This window comes from Carcharodon carcharias, chromosome 26 (assembly GCF_017639515.1).
Source record: "Carcharodon carcharias isolate sCarCar2 chromosome 26, sCarCar2.pri, whole genome shotgun sequence".
In the NCBI taxonomy this organism is placed as follows: domain Eukaryota; kingdom Metazoa; phylum Chordata; class Chondrichthyes; order Lamniformes; family Lamnidae; genus Carcharodon; species Carcharodon carcharias.
The window spans coordinates 10804904-10819807 of record NC_054492.1 but is presented as its reverse complement, the minus strand read 5'-3'; the positions used below and the strand labels follow the sequence as shown (position 1 = coordinate 10819807).

Genomic DNA, 14904 nt, shown 5'->3' with positions numbered 1-14904 from the left:
TGCATATTCTCAGGAAGCATCTCATCATGTCAAACAAATTAATTTGCTTTTGAAATATAGCCGCTGTTATTATATAAATATAAATATTGGAGCCAATCTCCACACAGCAAGGTTCCACAAAGAGCACATTAAAAATGGTCTATTAATCTGGTTCTGGTGATATTGGTTGAGGGAAGAATGTTGGCCAGAACATCAGGAGAGCTCCCTGCTCTTTGTATCTTTAAATAAGGAGATCTTCTACATCCAGCTAAACAGATGACAGGGACTTAAGTTCAGCATCTCATCAGAAAGGTGGCAACTCTGACAATGCAGCATACCCTCTGTACTGTATAAAAGTATCAGCCTAGATTTTATACTCAAGCCCTGAAATGGGGTTTGAATCCACAATTTTCTGGCTTAGTCATGAACGTGTTGTCAATTGAATGAATGGGAATGTAAACATTAAAAATAAGCAAAGTAATCAGAATGCTACCAATGAGAAAACACTAAGCACATACAACCAGTCAGAAAAACAAACCAATAAGCAAAAGGAAAACATTTTTCCCCTCTTTTCTTTCATGGGATCTGGGCATCCCTGGCAAAGCCTGCATTTGTTGCCCTTCCCTAATTGCCCTTGAGCTGATTGTTTCAGAGGGCAGTTAAAAGTCAGCCACACTGCTGGAGGTCTGGAGTCATATGTAGGCCAGACCAGGTAAGGATGGCAGATTTCTTTCCCTAAAGGACCTTAGTGAACCTGACAGGTTTTTACAACAATCTATGATAGTTTCATGGTCACTTAGATAGAGATTCACAGCTAAAGTATTGCGTGCAGTTCTGGAATCTGCATTATAGGAAGGATGTGATTGCATTAGAGAGAGTGCAGAGGAGATTTACCAGGATGTTGCCTGGGCTGGGAAGTTTTAGTTATGAGGAGAGATTGGATAGACTGGGGTTATTTTCCCTGGAGCAGAGGAGATTGAGGGGGGACATGATTGAGGTGTATAAAATTATGAGGGGCATAGATAGGGTAGACAGGAAGGAACTTTTCCCCTTGGTGGAGGGATCAGTAACCAGGGGGACATGGATTTCAGGTAAGGGGCAGGAGGTTTAGAGGGGATGTGAGGATGGTGGGAACCTGGAACTCACTGCCTGAAAGAGTGGTAGAGGCAGAAACCCTCATAATGTTTAAGAAGTATTTGGATGTGCACTTGCTATACCATGGCATACAAAGCTATGGGCCTAGTGCTGGAAAATGAGATTAGAATAATTAGGTATTTGTTTGACTGGCGCAAACTCAATGGGCTGAAGGACCTTTTTCTGTGCTGTAGACCTCTATGACTTTATGCAACCATCTTTCAATTCCAGATTTATTAATTGAATTTAAATTCCACCAGCTGCCATGGTGGGATTTGAACCCACGTGTGCAGAATATTAACTAGTCACCTGTATTACAAGTCCAGTGGTGTTACCACTACACCACCATCTCCCCACTAGGAAACTAGCCAAATTATTTTAAAATCCATTTTGCTTCTGGAAGGGAGGGATCAAGTGTAAAACATGGTTGTATAAGATATAAATAAACATCCGGGGTTGAAGCAAAGAGCAGAAAGGCAGTCCTCCTCCCCCCCCCGCACCCCCCCCCCCGCACCCCACCACCACCAGCCAGAGGCAAGCAAGCACCATATGCAACATTTTTAACCGAATGGGGGGAAAATTGGCAAAAGTTGATCAGCAAACTAAATTGGATGACAAACAAGGTTCATAATAGAAAAAAACAAAAGGAAAAGGGGCAGATGGGAGAACAACAGGTCAGGAGAGGGCAATGCCAACTCCTGTTAAAGTAATTATTTTTGCGACTGGAGCTTTGCAGCTTTTTTTCTGCTTCTGCATTTTAAAGCCTGTCAAATACTTCAGTGGCATTCAGTTATTCCAGTCACCGCACACATAGTTTCCACAGCTGTAAGTGGGTAAATTTTACCGTGCTTGTGTGAAAATTTGGTGCAACAGGGATTTTGAACAGCAATAAATCAACATCTCACCTAATTGCCAAACTAGAGACGTCCAGGAAAGCTAACGAATTGTAAATTCTTTAATTCAGGGTGACCAAGTTGCAACTCGTGAACCATTGGCTGTCTCAAGTACTGGCATTCTGCTTCATAAAGTCCCAGCAACTCTGCCCTATTTGTTCTTGTTTTCCTTATTTGTTGATTTACGCTGTTTGAAATTGAAAAAGGCTGTTCTTAGTGCTACTGCATCAGTGATGCATAAAAAGTAAGTCTGAAATCAGTTAGTTTATGTCTCAAGCTGTCAATACTATTATTATCATTCAATATAGGTTTTGCTTATGATTTTTATCACAATTGACTAAAAAGTCAAATGTTATCTTCAAGCTGGAATTTTTTTCTGTTTGTATAATTTAACATCATAAAACGTGGGTTTATGTTTCCACATTCTCAACGATATCTTGCTTTATTTCAATTTTGCAGCTTTGAAGTAGAGGTTTATACTTCCAAAATTCTGAGGAAAATGAGCAAAGGAATTATGACTACATTTTTTGTGGCAATTTTTTAATTCTCTCAAAAGTTCATGACTTATTTTCCCAAAACAGGTTTCACGTGGATGCCTGGTGACTGGGGTGCCTGCACGACAACCTGTGGTAACACAGGAGTCCAGCAAAGGAAATTGCTCTGCCTGAATACTGATGGCATTGAGGTGAATGAGTCAGCATGCTATGAGCTTCCCAAACCTCCCTTGGTTATTGAGCCATGCAACACTCAGGATTGTCCAGCCAGGTAAGACAGAAAAGAGAATCATTTTTGTTCTTTTTTAGGCCAGTATTCCTGCATTTGTTTAGTGCTAACCAACCAGGTATGCAGGCTATGTTCATTCTCAGTGCATGGCAGGGAATAGGACAAACTATAACAAGTTGCTGATACATAACCACAGAAGAAGGCTAGTGCACACAATGATGGCAGCATGGAAATGAAATTTGGCAAAAATGCACATGGTGGTGGATTTTAATCCTAGCCACCCAGTATAATGTACTTTTGTGAAAGAGAGAGAAAAAAGTCAAGGGGGAAGAGTGTCTTTGGAAAGGATCCCAACTTCTGATTTTTAGTCAGCAATGGACACAGCATATTTTGTTTGGAAGGACAGGGGAGGTCGCAAAACATATTGAAATTTTCAAGACTGAGATTAGTTAAGTGAAGGATATCAAATCAGGTAAATGGAGTTGAGTTGCAGGGCCTGTTCCTTTCCCTAAGTTCTTCCGTTCCTATGACAGGGAGCTCCACTATCTGTGTTATCTGAGACATCCTCTATTATGACACAGCTGATGGTAAAGGCTGAGTTACTCAAATCCCAGAGGGGAATTTGAAACAACTGTGTCATAATCCATTTTTGCAATTTGTATGTTTCGCGATGCAGGCTTTGAATTCAGTCATAATAAGACACCAAGTCTCAAAAGGTTTTTTTTTATAAAACTAAATTAAATATTTATTAATACAAGAAAAATTGTAAGCACATACATATGTCTACAAAGTTATTGCTATTATAACTACCCCTAATTAATCCAATTCTCAGTTACACCCCCATTAGGGCAACAGTAAAACTCATAGATTTTAAATGACCTCAGCCAAAGCACAATTGACCTCACGAATTCAAAATGAGGTTCCTTGCAGACACAGTTGCAGGCATACGGGCTGGTTAGATCTTAAATACCTCTGCCTCACACACAAACCCCTTTCTGTTTACACCTAGCTTTTCATTTGAATGTAAATTTCCCATTGTATTACTAGGTTTTTAATTTTACCTCCTCTAACAATAACATGCTTTGATTCCACCAATTTTATTAGTAAACTAAAATAAAACATATCGCTTGGCCTCTTCTATCTAAGTGCAAGATTTCACCCATTCTTTCGAACGCTTTATTTAAAAATGCAAATGGCCTCCTTGACACCTATGTTTCTCAAATTCCCCATGTTTATCTAATTACCATTTCAAACCTACTTCTTTCTATATGTCAAAGTCTCTAGACCAGCTGGCTTTAATCCAATTAAGACACAGGCACCACTAAACTCTACTTTAAAAAAATAATTTCCAATAACATTATAGACATTAATCTGTTCATGACATCCTCAAAGAAGTCAAGCAGGTTTGTTAGGCAGGAACTTCCCATTTTAAATCAAGTTGCTTATTAAGGTTTTCCCATACTGATTCATCTGCCCTGACCTTTCTGTTATTCTTTTGTTTCTGATATTACAATGATGGACCTGTTCTTCCTTAGGTCATATTTTCCATCTGCATGAAACTTGTTTGCTTCCATTCTGCAGAATCTTGCCTGTGTGAATAATTCCTTCTTGATGTTGGTTAGCGTTCAACAGATCATCACCCTGTTTTCCATTAGAATTCTCAATATTCCACTTGCTTGCTTACTAGTCTGAAGCCTCTTTCGTTTATCAAGAACTATCGGCACAGTGATTTTGAAATCTCTTAAGAGTCATTATTTCACATTAAATAAAATAAACAAAAGGTAAAAAGCATTTAGCAAATTGAGAGCATAAATTATTGTCAGCGTTGTTATCAACAACATCAATAACTTATATACACATAGCACCTTTAACATCATAAAACACCCCAAGGTGCTTCACAGGAGCATTATAAAACATAATTAGATACCAAGGATGGAATTTTACAGCAGCGGGGTTTTAATGGTCCCACTGATGTCAATAAACTTTTGTATGTCTCACCATGTTTTACAGCCCCTCCCCCGCCATGGCAGGGCTGAATATTCCACCCCCAGCTACATAAGGCAATATTAAGGCAGATACCCAAAAACTTAGCCAAAGAGGTAAATTTTAAGAAGCATCTTAAAGGGAGTGAAAGAGGTAGAGTCAGAGATGTTTAGGGGGAGAATTCCAGAGCTTAGGACCAAGACACAACCACAATTCATGGAAGAATTAAAATCGGAAATACTCTAGAGACCAAAGTTGGAGAAATGCAGATATCTCAGAGGGTTATGGGGCAGAGAGATGCCATGGAGAGATTTGAAAACAGGGATGAGAATTTTAAAATTAAGGCATTGCTTGATTAGGAGGCAATGCAGGCAGCAGGGGTTGCAGAGTCTTAGGTGGCTTCAAGTTTACAGCAATTATGTGGGAGACCACCCTGGTGTGCATTGGAATAGTCCAGTCTAGGGTAGTAAAAGCATGAATGAGGGTTTCAGTAACAGATGAGCTGAGACAGGGGTGAAGTCAGTATAGTGTAAGGGCAAAGTCAAAGTCAGCATGGTTTCATCAAGGGGACATCATGCCTGACAAATCTGTTAGAATTCTTTGAGGAGGTAATGAGCAGGTTAGACAAAGAAGAGCCAATGGATGTTATCTACCTGGACTTCCAGAAGGCCTTTGACAAGGTGCTGCACAGGAGGCTGCTCAGTAAGATAAGGGCCCATGGTGTTAGAGGCAAGACACCAGCATGGATAGAAGATTGGCTGTCTGGCAGGAGGCAGAGAGTGGGGATAAGGGGGTCCTTCTCAGGATGGTGGCCGGTGACTAGTGGAGTTCTGCAAGGGTCAGTGTTGGGACCACAACTTTTCACTTTATACATTAATGATCTAGATGAAGGAACTGAGGGCATCCTGGCTAAGTTTGCAGATGATACAAAGATAGGTGGAGGGATAGGTAGTATTGAGGAGGTGGGGAGGCTGCAGAAGGATTTGGACAGGTTAGGAGAATGGGCAAAGAAGTGGCAGATGGAATATAATGTGGGGAAGTGTGAGGTCATGCACTTTGGTAGGAAGAATAGAGGCATAGACTATTTTCTAAATGGAGAGAGAATTCAGAAATCCGGAGTGCAAAGGGACTTGGGAGTCCCAGTCCAGGATTCTCTTAAGGTTAACTTACAGGTTGAGTCGGTAGTTAGGAAGGAAAATGCAATGTTGGCATTTATTTCGAGAGGACTAGAATATAAAAGCAGGGATGTGCTGCTGAAGCTTTATAAGGCTCTGGTCAGATCACGTTTAGAATATTGTGAGCAATTTTGGGCCCCGTATCTCAGGTAGGATGTGCTGGCCCTGGAGAGGGTCCAGAGGAGGTTCACGAGAACGATCCCAGGATGAAAGGCTTAACATATGAGGAATGTTTGAGGACTCTGGGTCTATACTCAATGGAGTTTAGAAGGATGAGGGGGATCTGATTGAAACTTACAGAATACTGAAAGGTCTGGAAAGAGTGGACGTGGGGAAGATGTTTCCATTAGTAGGAGAGGCTAGGACCAGAGGGTACAGCCTCAGGGTAAAGGGAAGACCTTTTAGAACAGAGATGAGGAGAAACTTCTTTAGCCAGAGAGTGGTGAATCTATGGAATTCATTGCCACAGATGGCTGTGGAGGCCAGGTCATTGAGTGTATTTAAAACTGAGATAAATAGGTTCTTGATTGGTAAGGGGATCAAAGATTACAGGGAGACGGTGGAAGAATGGGATTGAGAAACTTATCAGCCATGATTGAATGGCGGAGCAGACTCGATGGGCCGAATGGCCTAATTTCTGCTCCTATGTTTTATGGTCTTATGGTGTTCGGCATAGCAAGGGTTAATGTGGGACTGGAGAACAGTACTGCCCACAGTATGATGTAGAGAGACACAGGACGGTAGACGTGAGACAGAGTTGTCTGGAGATTCTTGAATAGGAGTCAGAATGTAGTTAGCTCCTAGTTTTGGCTATACTTTGTACTTATGTATATAGTTATTTGTTACCAATAAATACTACTGTTCAACCTTACAAGCCTCTGAACCTCTTCATGAGACCTACTGACCTTACAACAGTTAGATGATGTCCAAGAGGTGTAGATAGATGGTCTTAATGATGGTGCTTACATATGGTCGTTAGCTCACCTCAGGGTCAAGTATAACACCAAGGTTGCAAGCAGTCCAGTTTAGTGTCAGACAGTTGCCAGATATGGTATCTAGGGAACTGAGTTTGAAGCAAGCAAAGGCAATGGCCTGAGTCTTTCCAATATTTACCTGGAGGAAATTTATGCTCTGAGCAGTCTGATAATTTATTAACATTAGAGGAGTCAATGAGATGAAAGCTTTACAGGAGAAGTGCCCAACATGCAATCCTGGAGACATAACTAGCTCTAAAACTCTGATCATCTGGGCCCTCAAATTCCAGCCAATTTTGTTTAGGTTTTGGTTTGCCCTGTGGATAAGTTCTAAATCAGAGCATTAAAGTCACCAGCACCTTCAGTTGTGTGCAAATCAACAGATGTCTGTGCATTGAATCCTTATAGATTTGGCTCTAAGGTCAATGATGCACAGCTGTGTGCCCCACAAATACAAAAGTTTGGACACACCAAGGGAAATGTTCTCCTTCATTGCTATGGAGGTAAACCAGCTAAGCAGATTATAGCCCTCTTGATCTTCCTCACCATTGTAATCATTAGAAATTTAAAAAATGGGCGGGTGCTGCTATGAACAGGACATCCACCTAGACAGTTCCTCAACCCATCCCCCCTCCTCCTCTTTACATAACACTAATACCAAATTCCTCACTCCAATGGAGTGCCACTTAAAATAAATATTTCTCATGGCATCTGGGTGTCGCTGGCTGGGCCAGAATATGTTGCCCACCCCTGAGTGTCCTTGAGAAGGTGGTGGTGAGCTGTCATTTTGGATCGATGCAGTCCATCTGGGGCAGGTACACCCAAAGTGCTGTTAGGAAGTGAGTTCCAGGATTTTGACCCAGCAACAGTGAAGGAACAGTGATATATTTCCAAGTCAGAATGGTGAGTGGCTTGGAGGGGAACTTGCAGGTGGTGGTTTTTCCATACGTGTGCTGGCCTGTCTTCTAAGTGGCAGATCGTGGGTATGGAAGGTGCTGTCAAAGGAGCCTTTGAGAGTTGCTGCAGTGCATCTTGTATATGGTGTACACTGCTGCTACTGTGCACCAGTGGTGGAGAGTGTGAATGTTAAGATGGTGAATGGGTGCCGATCAAGTGGGCTGCTTTGTCCTGGAAGGTGTCAAGCTTCTTGTGTGGTTAGAGCTGCACTCATCCAGGCAAGTGAAGAGTATTTCATCACACTCCTTACTCGTGCCTTGTAGATGGAGGGACAGGCTCTGGGAAGACAGAAGGTGAGTTACTCACCACAGAATTCCCAAATTCTGACCTGCTTTTGGTAGCCCACAGTATTTATGTGGCTGGTCCAGTTCAGTTTCTGGTCAATGGTGACCCCCAAACTGCTGTTGGTGGAAGAATCAGTGATGGCAATGCCATTGAATGTCAAGGGGAGATGGTTTCTGCTGGCCAGTATTCATTTTCTAACTTTGCGTTTCTGGAGGGAATTCTCACTTAGAAGGAGCGCACAGTGGAAATTTGGAAATGCATTGCAAACAATTGTTCAGCATTTAAATTAATGATTGGGAAACCATCCGCTACCCGGAAAGTTCAGAGTCAGGCAAATATTTCTGTAATGATCCTACAGCCTCTTTTATTTGAAAAAATATATAAGAATACTGATTGGCTTAACTTCATATAAAATTTATTCGAAGCATTGCATAGAATGTCTCTTTATAAGCCCCCATTGAAGTATTTCATTTCACTTATATTTGAAGCATCCGCTCATTGAAGCAGTGTTGGAATGCTTTGGGTGGTTAGGTTCCTTTTTATGATGAAGTTAACTGGCCAAGATTGAAGGTTTTAATATATGTTGTGCAGATCAGTTCTTTAACCATTGGAGCTCATGAGGTGACAGTATTCCCAGTTAGAAGAAATCTAGGATTTTGAGACTTTAAAAAAAATCACTAATGGATGGATGTGTTGTAAGGAATTGTTGTAAGACCATTACTGGACTATTTGTCTGATCTGAACTCTCTGGGTAGGGGATGGTTTCCCAATCATTAATTTAAATGATAGACAATTGTTTGTAAGCCAGGCAAGGTTTTGTGCACATTAGCTGTCAAAAGTGATGTATGGTTAAATGGATTTCACTGTAGGACATGAGTACCATGTTACAAATTGGCTCTGCTGTCAGCAGGCAGAACCATGGAAAGTGATGAACTGACATTGATCTGTTAGCTGTGACATCATGAGGAGATAACATACAGCTGCATTTTCTGGTCAGCGAGCGGGAGCGGGGCCCACTCGCTGACACGTAAAATGATGCGGGGTGACATCGGGTGGAGTTCCCAACGTCACCCCGCTTCATTTACGTTTTCAGGTTGGCGGGGGCGCAGCCGAGAGGGATGCGCGCCCTTCGACCTGTCAACGCCCTATTAAAGGCCATTAAAAAAGTAATTGAAGTCATTAGTGCACCTGCCCATCCGATCTTAAGGTGGGTGGGCAAGCCGGGAGCCCTGGCGGGCTTCTGAAAGAAAAAGTGTGAAACTTCATCCACAGGCGGGATCAGGTTTCATGAGGGATTTTAAAATTTCAAAGTGTGTAAAATCAGGAGTTATGAACATGTCCCAACTCATGTCACAGTGTCACATGAGGGGACATGGCAGCGAAATTTTTTCCTCATCTTTATTTTGATGCAGCACTTTGCCTCAGGGAGATGTGTGCGCTCTTTTGTGTGCATGTATGAAAGAGCACACTCCTGGCTCAGGGAATCCCCTCCCCGCCCGCACTGGGAGCACATAGTGCTTCCTGGCAGACGTCATGCTGAGCCCGCCCACGTAAAATGGCGGCGCGCCCACTCCCGCACGTCCCACCCGACGGGGGGAAGATGTTGCCCATAATGCCGGAGAGACTGAGGTGCTTCATAGCATGCATGGAAATTGGGACTATCTACCTAATAATGTGTCCAGGCCTTAGCCTTGGGTCAATAGAATTGCATCTAGTAGACCTGAGTCTGCTGGTTGCAAAGACTGGCTCTGCAGTTTCACCTGAAACTATGAGCAGGGTATGTGTCAGTGCAAATCCACAAGGTATGTGTCCGTACAAATCCACAGGGTATGCATCAGTACAAATGTGGAGGCTCTTGGAAGTTTAAAATGGCACCATGACAATTGGGTGTGACATAATTGAGGCAGCATTATTAAATTTCCTTAGAACACATCCATCCATTAAAGAGGGCAGCTCACTATCACCTTCTCAAGGGCAATTCAGAATGGGCAACAAATGCCAGCCTTACCAGTGATGCCCACATCCTGAGGAATGAGTTTGAAAGAATAGACATGCCTGATCATCAAGTAAATAACAGGTTTTCTAATTGTGCTTTCTGTCTGCTGTTAATCATAGGATTCATTATTTACACCCAATACATTTTTCAGGGTCAGCTTCTGTGGATGAAGAGCCCAGTCTATTTTGAGGAAATGATGGAGTTGTGCACTACTCAATGTCTCTTTCTGATGGAGGGTCATCGTGACCTGTTTCTCTCCACAGATGCTGTCTGACCTGCTGAGTATTTCCAGCATTTTCTGTTTGATTACTCAATCTCTCTGTTTGCTGGCTCACAAAGTAAAGCAGGAGATGGGAGCAAAGGGGAAGCCTCTGTTTGTCACTCCTGAACTTTTTCCCCATTCCTGGAAATGAAAACCTGAGGGTGCAGCTGAATCTTAACTGCCACTGGCAATGTGGTGCATGTTTACTGCAGGTGTCCTTGCGGCAGGGGCCACAGCTCTGTACAGGGCAGCAGGGGCCACAGCTCTGTACAGGGCAGCAGGGGCCACAGCTCTGTACAGGTCAGCAGGGGCCACAGCTCTGTACAGGGCAGCAGGGGCCACAGCTCTGTACAGGCAGGAGGGGCCACAGCTCTGTACAGGGCAGCAGGGTCCACAGCTCTGTACAGGGCAGCTCTGTACCTGGCTGCCTGCTATTGCAGTCTACAGATCTGTGCTTCCAGCGCTGTACTTGTTAGGTAGATTCATATAAAGTTTACAGCCCAGAAGGAGACCATTCAGCCCATCCTGTCTGTGATGGCACTCTGCAAGAGCAACTCAGCTAGCTCCACTCCTCTGCCTTTTCCCCGTAGCTCTGCATTTTCATTTTTTCTTCGAAAGGGAATTGGATAATTATCTGAAAGTCATGATTAAGTCGGCCTCCACCACACTCTCAGGCCGTGCATTCCAGATCTGAACCACTCATCGCATAAAAAAGCTTGTCCTCATGTCACCTTTACTACTTTTGCCAATCACCTTAAATGGGAACAGTTTCTCCCTATCTACTCTGTCCAGCCTCCTGATGATGTTGAAAACCTCAATCAAATCTCCTCTCGACCTTCCCTTCTCCAAGGAGAACTCTGTAATTCTCTTCTGCACCCTCTCGAATGCCATCCCATCCTTCCTGAAGTGTGCTGCCCAGAACTGGACACAATACTCCAGTTGAGGCCAAAGCAATGTTTTATGAAGGTTCACCATAACTTCCTTACTTTTGTACCTCATCCCTCTATTTAAAAAGCCCAGCAGCCTGTATGCCTTATTAACCTCTTTCCCTATCTGCCCTGTCACCTTCAATGACTTGCGTACATACACCCCCAGGTCCCTCTGCTTTGTGAGAATTGTACCCTTTACTTTATATTGCTTATGTTTGTTCTTCCTACCACAATGTATCACTTCACACCTCTCTGCATTAAATTTCATCTGTCATGTGTCCACCCATTCTAGCAGCCTGTCCACATCTTGTTGAAGTCTATCACTATCCTCCTCCCAGTTTAGAATAATATGAGGTAGGTGCGCTTTTGTCTATAAATGTGGTTGACTGGTACCAGTGAGAAGTTGCAGTCTGCTCCTGAGGTAGGCTGGCCCACTTGATATTCCTAATTGTGATATTTGTCCAAAAAATATAGGGCAAATGGGATTCCTTTTGGGGATTCCTATTGGGAAAGCCATTGTGCCATGCGTTGGTGATAGAAAAAATTGGCAATTCCAGAGCACTCGGTATAAAGCCTCCTGACCAACTAATACATAACAAAAAAGGTTCAAAAAAATCAAATTGCTGCTACCAACTTAGAATTGGGATTTTCCAATATACTTCTGTAAACTGCATAGTCCCTTAAAACCTTAAATACCCCTTTTACATGGTAGGTAGGTAACTGATTACTATACTAAGATAAACAATGGCATCCTACATGGGCACCCAGATAACAAACTCAGGTTACCAGTTAACAAAATTAACTCTAAGCCAACAGTTGCCTCTTTCAATATCTGACTGGGAGATCAGACGGAATGCTAACTAGGCGGATGTCTACTGTCATAGATTTCTGCCGAATTTTTCAGTAGATTGCACGCTTTACACGTGCCAATTGGCAGTAATTAATTGAGAAATCCAGCCTAATGCGTCCAGAGGTTAAGTGTCAGATCATGTATTATGTTGAGCACCTCGAACTAATGGGACTCAGCTTTGATCTCTCATTGTTCTATACTAAAATGTTATCAAGTTTAAGGTTTGTCTTTGTGTAATGTTTTCGAATTGGACTTTCACAGTTGGTGAACAACTATTGGTTCTAATGTTGACACAGATCTTTTTACTTAGTAAGCTTAGTTAGTGTGTGTGGAAATTATTAATCCTACCTACTGTACCTCTTATACTACATTTTTTTCCTTCATTCTTTTCATGGGATGTGGGCGTTGCTGGCAAGACCAGCATTTGTTGCCCATCCCTAATTGCCCATAAGAGTTGAGTGGCTTGCTAAGCCATTGCAGGGGACAGTTAAGAGTCAACCACATCGCTGTGTGTCTGGAGTCACATGCAGGCCAGACCAGGTAAGGATGGCAGATTTCCTTCCTTAAGGGAACCAGATGGTAGTTGTCATGGTCACCATTACTGAAACTAGCTTTGTATTCTAGATTTATTAATTGAATTTAAACTCCACGGGCTCCCGTGGTGGGATTTTGAACTCATGTCACCAGATCATTAGCCGTAATTGGCCTCTTGATTACTATCCTGTGACATTATCACTATGCCACTGTCTCCCCCAAGAATGACTTCAAGAAAAAGAAACGACAGAAGTTTATTCCGGTTGGGTTTGGGTTGGATAATCTCTGTACAAGAATGGTTTTCTGCTGTCATGGATTCTTATGCCAAAAACACTTGATTTTAATTTTACCCGTGTGTATTTTTTCTGAACTTCACTTGCAGTGCTAATTTAATATGTTAAATTGCCAGCGTGCCTTTGGATGCCCCTTGAGATTCTTTGTACAATGTGTTCTTTCATGCTTGCCTTGTGTAATAATCTGAACTCCAGCTGTAATGAGCTATTGGTTCCAACCCAAGTTCAAACCTTCCAGAGCAACCTAGAAATTTGCTGTGACTCTAATGTGAAAACCATGGTACAGGTGCTTTTTAGGATGTAAGAGAAATTAAATTGGAAATGAAGCTCAGAAAAAGTCATGTCATCGTCTTGACAACCTGCTGGTTTTACTGCACTGCAGCCTAATTTCAGGCCATCTGCTTTATTTAACATAGAAAGCACCATGGATTTTTAGAAATTGTCACATCTAATTTGTCATTGAAGTGGAATGAAGATGCCGTAGTGTGAAATGTGGTAGCAGTATAATGTCAGTAATGTAAGAGGGATCAGTCACAAGAATCACAACCATCAGAACTACAACTGCTTATTTACTGCTTACTGATCAGTGGGCAGAACTGCACCGTTGTTAGAGTAATCCATTTATTCTTCAAGATGGTTTAAGTATAACTGCGAACCTCTTCAGGACTTTTATACTGTGTGAGATCAACGATTGATCCGCTGGATTTCTGACAAACAGACCCATGCAGGTGGCTGCAAGCCAAATGTAAAACTACCAGAGATCATTTAAGACCAGCTCCAGCGAAGATCAATTTTAGTTGGATGTGCAGGGAAATTTTTATTTTAAAAAGGCACGGAGAAAGAGGTATAAAGGATAGAAACTGTATAAGAGGCCTGCAGAGAGTGAATGAGTCATAAAGTAAAGGGAGCAGAGACAAGGGATGATTAGACCACAGAGAGAGTTTGTGGGAGCTTGCTATATGTAAATTGGCTGCCTCAATGCCTACAATGCAACAGTAACTACATTTCCAAACATTCCATTGATTGTGAAGTGCTTTGGGATGTCCCTTAAAGGTATTCCACAAATGGACGTTTTTTTCTTCATTCTGTGTTCAGTGTGTTTTCACTTTTTTGCATTTAAGTTTATTCGAAGGAACTAAAATTGAAAGGCAAAATCATCCCGTGAGTATTTTTTTTTGCATCCATTTGACCGCTGGCAATAAAGTTAAGCCAAGCAATAGATATCTTGGATTTTACCATGCGTATTGTATTTCATCAACCAGGCAATTGGAATAAACAACAAAAACAGCTTGCATTTATATAGCAACTTTCATATAGAAAAATGTCCTAAAATGCTTCAGAAACAAAACAAAAAGAAATTCAAGACTGCACTAATATTCTATCTAACATTTGATAGACTGACAATTTACCTAAAGCAGAATAAAAAGATTTTATTTATTGTTAGAGTTTAATCTTATTCAGCTAAAGGTTGGCTCAAGTACTGATTTTATAAAAGTTGTGTGTTAGCCAAAAAAACAAAGATGTGTTGATAAATGGAAAACATCAGGCAATCCAAACAACTGGAAAGCATATTGCCAAGCCATTCCCAATATGAAAAGGCTCTATTGTCAGTTCATCAAAGGTACAAGTCCAAGATCAACTCCAAACTGCAGGATTATTAGATAAGACTCCAAGGACTAGTGGAAGATTGCAAAAATATGTTTCCAACATAAGGACCTGATGGAACTTTCCCTCACTCTGAGAAGATGGGGTCCCATGCCTCATTTTTATGATATTGCCAAATCGGATCTGTCACCCAAAATTGAAGATCTAGCACCAAATGTTCCATTAGACCCCAGCAACTCAATCAGCCAAATGAAGAATCACGCTCGAGAAAGTTCAACATGTTGACAAGCTGGATCCCAGAGAAAAAAAAACTACTAATCTCAGAGGCACAG

At 41.9% G+C, this 14904-nt stretch overlaps 1 protein-coding gene across 2 annotated transcripts in view; it reads left to right on the top strand.

The window, feature by feature from the left end:
• Nucleotides 1-14904, top strand: part of adamtsl3 (ADAMTS-like 3) — a 604254-nt gene that overhangs the window by 573605 nt on the left and 15745 nt on the right. For both annotated transcript variants that reach the window (XM_041175078.1, XM_041175080.1), the window contains one exon: nucleotides 2588-2771. In XM_041175078.1, coding sequence (XP_041031012.1) covers nucleotides 2588-2771 — 184 coding nt within the window. The remainder of the gene's footprint in view (nucleotides 1-2587; nucleotides 2772-14904) is intronic.